The sequence below is a fragment of the Microtus ochrogaster genome, chromosome 4 (genome assembly GCF_000317375.1).
Source record: "Microtus ochrogaster isolate Prairie Vole_2 chromosome 4, MicOch1.0, whole genome shotgun sequence".
In the NCBI taxonomy this organism is placed as follows: Eukaryota; Metazoa; Chordata; class Mammalia; order Rodentia; family Cricetidae; genus Microtus; species Microtus ochrogaster.
In genome coordinates this window covers 69,765,823-69,772,468 of record NC_022011.1, presented here as the reverse complement: position 1 = coordinate 69,772,468, position 6,646 = coordinate 69,765,823, and the positions used below count along the sequence as shown (strand labels likewise).

The window sequence follows — 6,646 nt, the reverse complement described above, 5'->3', positions numbered from 1 at the left end:
GTGGCCGCTTTTTTAAAGGGAGAGAGACCACGCCCCAATGGGCGGGTATCTCAGCGGCTATAGGCTGGAGGAGCGGAAGGACCTCCCGCAACATCTATCCCTCTGCCCGCCTTTGGTAACCACCACTGTGCTCTCAACAGCTATTATACCAGCAAACATTTTCAGATAGTGCATGGAACTGAGATCATTTCATATTTCTGTTTTTGTATTTGGACTCCTTCATTTAACATAACAACCTCCATGCCCATACTATCACTTTTTTTTGATGAGTAAGTGGTATTCCACTCTGCACAGACTGTATTTTCTCCTTCCATTTGTCAGTCAACAGGTGTCTTGTAGAGCCCATCCCTTGGCTTCTGTGAATGGCAATAAGATGAACATGTCAGTGTAGGTTTTGTTGATACACTGATTATGTTTCCTATGGATATACATACATGTACCAGTAGCATTACTGGGTTTTATGATAGAGGTGTGTGTGATTGTACGTGTGTGTGTGTGGCCTACATACTATTTCACATGGTAGATTAACTGTGGGAGGGTTATTTATTTTTAACATCTTCACCATTAATTTTGATCTTGTGTCCTTTTGGTATAAACATTCTTATAGGGGTGAGGCGAGTCATTGTGGTTTTATTTGTGTTTACCAGTTAATTAATGACGCCAAACATTTTTTTCATATATCTATTGGCCAATTTCATGTCTTCTTTTGACGAATATCTATCTAAGTATATTCTACTTTGTCTCTTACAGTCTTTTATTTATTGATTGTTTGTCTTTTGGAGCTCCTTATAAACCCGTAGTCATCGTTTTAGTCATTGATAACAGTACAGAGATTTGATTTGCATTTTTTAGTAGACAAATTTGAAACTTGTATGAGCTCCTTCTCTTTTATAAATTATTTATTTAAACTGCGTGCGTGTGTGTGTGTGTGTGTGTGTGTGTGTGTGTGTGCGCGCGCGCTCACACGCAGATTTTGTGCCACAGTGTGTATACATGAAGATCAGGGGACAACTTGCAAGAGTCAGTTCTCTCCTTCTACTGCATGGGTCCGCTTGATTGACCTCAAGTTATTAGGTTGGCCATTACCCATTGCGTCATCTCACTGGCCTACTTTTCCTTTTTATGAATTTCTGTTCATTTTTGTTACTATTTTGTTATGTTGAAAGCCTCTTGTCTTGTCTTGTTGATGCTAGCTAACATTCAAGCAATGTACCACTACGCTCAGTTCTGTCATACTACATTTTGAGGAATCAAAAGGTTGTAGGTTTCTTGTTTGTTTGTTTGTTTTTTTTTTTTGAAAGAGAGAGTGCCAAAGTCTTCCTTGAAGCCTTGTTGTTCAACTTCCTGGTTTTCATAGTCATGGAATATTGCAGAAGCCTTTGCCTTCTGATGGTTTCCAAGTAGCCCTGTGTATACATTTCCCACATATACAGGAACTCATAAATAGATCTAATATTAGAAACAATATTGTTGCTTATTTTTTTGAGGGTGTTCATTCATCTGCTCTCTCTAGAACTAGAGGAAGCACCCAGAACATGAGGGTTTATAAAGCAGTTGCTCTTCCATCCAGATATATCAGCTCATTGTAAGAGGAGACCAAGCAAGTTGTAGTAGCAGGAAGGAAAATACTGTGCAGGTGGGCTGTGCTTGACCTCATAGATTAAGTGAAATAAGAACAGTATCTCTTTGGGCTGCCAAGCAAAGGCACAGGAGAACTGAGTAAAAAATGACTAACACGGGACAGCCCGAGAAGTACCTGACATCTCTCGTTCTCAGTGATGCTTTTCCGAGCACACTAGCTGACCGAGTGATGAGAAGTTGGTGGGGCAGGACAGCCTGTGGCATACTTGACATCTCACGCTCTCAGTTATGCTTCTCTGAGCACACTAGCTGACCGAGTGATGAGAATCTGGTGGGGCAGGACAGGGTGTGACTCATCATTCAGTTTGGGGAACCCGTTTGTGGGTTATGAAGCATTGATGGAAACACCGGGCTTAGCAGATAGAACACGGTTCTTGGAGGCACATGCTTGAAGGTCAGAGATGCTTTCCAAGCTCAGCACCATTCTAGGACTCCCAGCCATTCCAGGAGGAAATTTGGAATATTAAGAGTGAACAGTGTAATTGACTTCATAAGCCTTTTATCTGCTTTGCAACTGTTCTGCCATATGCCTTTGTAGTAGGAAGGGCCGCTTGTTGGGTCCCGGCTGCTCATCCCCAAAATAATCACACAGAAACTGTATTATTTAAATCACTGCTTGGCCCATTATCTCTAGCTTGTTATTGGGTAATATTTATATTTTAATTTAACCCATTTTTAGTAATCTGTTCATCACCATGTAGCTGGGGCTTACTGGCTAAAGTTTTGGCGCCTGTCTCCAACCAAGTTACATGGCTTCTCTCTGCCTCCTTCCTCCCAGAATTCCATTTAGTTTTCCCTGCCTAACTCTGTTTCCCTATAGCTCTGCTATAGGTCCAAAGCAGTTCCTTTACTAACCAATGATATTGACAGCATACAGAGGGGAATCCCACATCATAACTTAAATGGCTTGATAAGAAACTTATGATTATTTTTAAAGACAGCTGATGAGAGTCAGAGAAGCATTTCTCTGAGCATTTATTTTGACCTTACTTCTGTGAGTATTTTCATAAAAGTTTCCAGGGTTACACAGTTGAAGAAATTAACACTTGGAGGTTCACAGGGTCATGTTGTCATCATGTCAGTTGGGTGGAACTGATTTCATATCAAGTATGCTTGCTCGCTGCCACTAAGATAAAACAGTTTACAGAAATAGAAGCTTTACTTGGCTTAGAGTTTGGAGGTTTCAGTCCATAAGGCTTGGGCACATCATGGTCCATCATAAGAGAAGCACTTAGTAGAATAAAAAAAGCTTTGTTGGCAATTGGAGCATGAGAAAAAAAAATCGGACTAGGACACAGAAGCTGTAATCAAGACCACGTCTCCAGTGACCTAAACCCTCTCAGGAGGCTGCATCTTTTAATGTTTTCATCATCTCCCAATATTATCACTACATGAATCTCTTGGAGTATATTCCACATCCAAGCTATGGACATGAAGTCCATGACCCTTTCCTTAGGAGCTAGGTCAGTGATGCTAGTTTGGAAAACTAACCATATTTGTGCAGTTGAAAACTCAGATCAAAGTGTTTGTCCTTCTTCTCTTGCTCCTTCAAAGTTGGGTGTGCTTTCTTGGGGGAACTGGTGGTCTTATCCATCCCACAATAGACTCTTCTTTGTATCGTAGGAGATGTGGCTAACTCCCAAAACTTGGGAAACATGGACCTGGATGAGTTGTCCTTGTTTGGAAACCTGCTGGGGCCAGGCCCAGCTCTCCTGGACCAAAACCGACTGCCCAGTGAGAGCAGCAGCTGTAAGAGCCGTTTGAGCTCCCTGACCATGGACAGTGAGGATGGCTACCGGACAAGTGTGTCTGAGGACTCCAGCCGGGGCGCCTTCAGCCGGCAAACCAGCACGGATGATGAGTGCTTTCTCTCTAAGGACGGAGATGACATTCTGAGGAATGCTTCTTCCAGGAGAAACCGAAGCATCAGTATCACCAGCAGTGGCTCCTTATCCCCGTTGTGGGAAGGCAATTACTCAAGCATGTTTGGGACTCTGCCCCGGAAAAGCAGACGGGGAAGTGTCCGGAAGCAAATTTTGAAATTCATTCCTGGCCTTCATCGTGCAGTGGAAGAGGAAGAGAGTCGCTTCTGATGGGTGTGGCAGAGACCCTTTGAATCAGCTGGGCTCACAGTTCTCTCGCTACTTGCCTATATGAGCTCCACCTGGCTTGGTGGGGCAATACAGCCTGACTGCCAAGTTCACATCCCAATTCACAGCAGCATTGACCTTCATGTTCTTACATTGTTATTTTTGGGTCTTATATCATTTTTATTTCATCCAGTACAGCTCAAGTTCTAAGCAGACATCAGGGGGAAAAAGCAATAGATTAGATAACATAATAAATAATATGCCTGTTCATTCTAATGCTGGCCACAAAAGTACAAAAGAATTTATTTTACTATGCTTGTAAAAAAAAAAAAAAAACCAGAGAACTCTTTGGAGTCAAGTGAGAACATGGAGAGACAGGGTATAATTATTGGGTTGCCTTCCATAGGTTAATTTGGTAGACTACACAACTTTTTGTTTGCTTAATTTCCTCAGCAGCCTCTGGGGGCGGTCTTTGCAAGAGAGAATTGAAGTTTTTCAAACTATTAAATGATCATAAATAAACAAAAATAACTATCAGCGTCGCCTTACGTTGACAGTAACAGCGAGGAAGGAGGTTAGCGTTGGAGGTGAAGAGCTGAGCTCCCTAAGAAGCATGGAATGGGGTACTGAGGTGGGGCACTTGGGACTGTCACCCTGCTTTTTTTGTAATGATCTCTAAATAAGATGAAATTTTTTTTTTGGACATTTCAATGTTTTTCCTACCCAAACATGATTGCCAAATCTAGAAATCTCAGGATCCTGTAGCTCTGTGATTATATTTTACTATAAATGTCTAAACTTCTAAAAAGGAGAATGGGAAAAGAACTTGTCTTTCTTGCTCCTCCTCAGTAGACATTCTGCGTAGGTGCTGCCTCGGTCCTTGCTTCCCTGTATTATATCCTCACCTTTCCATCATTTTATATTTTATTTCAACATCCATTAAAGGCTTTATTCTTTGGTACAGTTGTTTATTACCTATATGTTAAAGTAAACAGTACGAACCATGTGCTAAACACACGTTTATTATAAGCCCTATGTGTGTGTGTGTTTTCAATAGAACTGCTACATTTAAGTGATATTTCAAGTTGATCCACAGAAAGTACTTTTGAGAAAAAGGCGAGATAGGGAAGTTTATAGCATAATAAGTAATAAATTAATAAAAGATATCTAGGTGGGATATTTTGTCTGTAAATTCTTTGAACTAAGGCACACCCGCTAGAGGCTCTCTGTGGCATATTTTCGGTCACACCAGCAGTTCTGCCTCCCAAAATGTAGTATCAGGTAGTCTAAAAACACCTTGTATGTGATCCAGGAACAATGGAGACAAGATACAAAAAGTAAATCAGGGGTGTAGCAGCTCTGGTCTATTGCCTTGTCAGCATCCTGGCTGAAACTGTTAACCATTTCTCCTTGGATCTAGCCAGTGCTCTTGGCATCTTTGGATTTCCTACACCTTTGCTGGTTCCGCTGTAGTTATGTTAAAACATCTGGGCCTTTCTTACACTGGATGTGTATAATACAAGGAGTTAGAGAGTCAGAAACTCAACTCTCATCAAAAATCAACAGTGGCTCTTGAGCTGGCTCACATGAAGCTTAAAGACTCGGACAAACGTAAGAGTAAGCAAAGAGAATGAAGCTTTATTGAGGTAAGCTGGGGAAAATGGGAAATTAAAGGAGAAACTCTTGAAAGTGAGAGGGGGTAGAAAAGCCTTTTTCTAAGAGGGGAAAGGCCATGGAAATGCCTTGTGTAGAAACTTTATTTTTTTTTTAATTTTTATTTGCAGAATTTACAGCAGAAAATTGACAAGCACTGAGATCATTTCTGTTGAGATTGGTCAGCTTTCTAGATCATCATGGGCCAAGCTGATGGAGGGATAGCACTGTACATGTCCTTCTGCCTAACCCTAAAATGATCAAGCCCTGCTTGTTCGCAGGCCCCTCCATCAGGGTAATAAATAGAAGCCTAGCTTTGTTCATCTCTGACTTTGTTAGCTACTCGACTTGATCTCTGTCTGCTAGTCGATAGTTCTCTAGTAGTTGATATTGTAGGTGTGTGGTCTCTTTGTTCTCACACTTCTATGACCCAGCTCACATTTTTTTTTGTCATGGCTGAGGGCTAACTCAATCACAGCTACCAGGGTGTGGTTGTAGTTGTCCTTTTTTTGATTCCATTTTAGCTCTTTGGTTATGGGGTTGCCTCCTTTCCGAACTAGATGGAGGCTTCTTGTTAGAATATATCCTTACCCACAATTTAGTCTGTCACGGGTGAATTAGAAGCAAAACTATACAAAAGGGCAACTGTGCCTTGTGTGGGCTCCTCTAATGATGCAACCTGCATGGGATTGACCTGATTTGGGAACAGGAAATGAAGAAATGACTGACACATTTAGAGAAAAGCTGGGTGGAGTAGGCCATAAGCTAGGATGGAGATGCACCAGTATCCAGGAAGTTTAGCATATTTCTTACACAGCTGAATAAGGAGGTGAGTTTATGATATATAGCCAAAGAAGGTCACAGGTTAGCTAACCTTGGTAAGATGTCTCTACAGGGGAGCAGTCTAGGGCTTGAGCTGTGACTGGAACGTTCACGCACAGTCAACATCTGTATTCAGACCAGGGGCAGGCCTTGACATTCCTGTGGGTCTGAGACACTAGAGTCTTTTGACATGACTGCACTAATATCAACAATATAAAGTCATTCTAGACTTATCTCCCCCACCCCCCAGGACACTGGCCATCTGGACTGCCAGTAGTGACATTGCTACCTTGAGCCCGTCCTTTTTTTCTTACCTAGTCATCATGGTTTGCCCATACTCAGCTGCAAGTTCTCTTCTTCATCTTCCTTGGCACTTTTGACTTAATTGTTTTAACTCCAACCTTCATTTTAACCCCAGTATCTGTCTGACCTTCACCTTT

The 6,646-nt window shown here is 41.8% G+C and overlaps 1 protein-coding gene across 1 annotated transcript in view; it reads left to right on the top strand.

The window, feature by feature from the left end:
* Positions 1–3,734, top strand: part of Cytip (cytohesin 1 interacting protein) — a 31,399-nt gene extending 27,665 nt beyond the window's left edge. Inside the window, exon 8 of the mRNA XM_005346428.1 lies at positions 3,265–3,734. Within this exon, the coding sequence (XP_005346485.1) occupies positions 3,265–3,734 (470 nt within the window). The remainder of the gene's footprint in view (positions 1–3,264) is intronic.
* Positions 3,735–6,646: the final 2,912 nt, after the last annotated feature.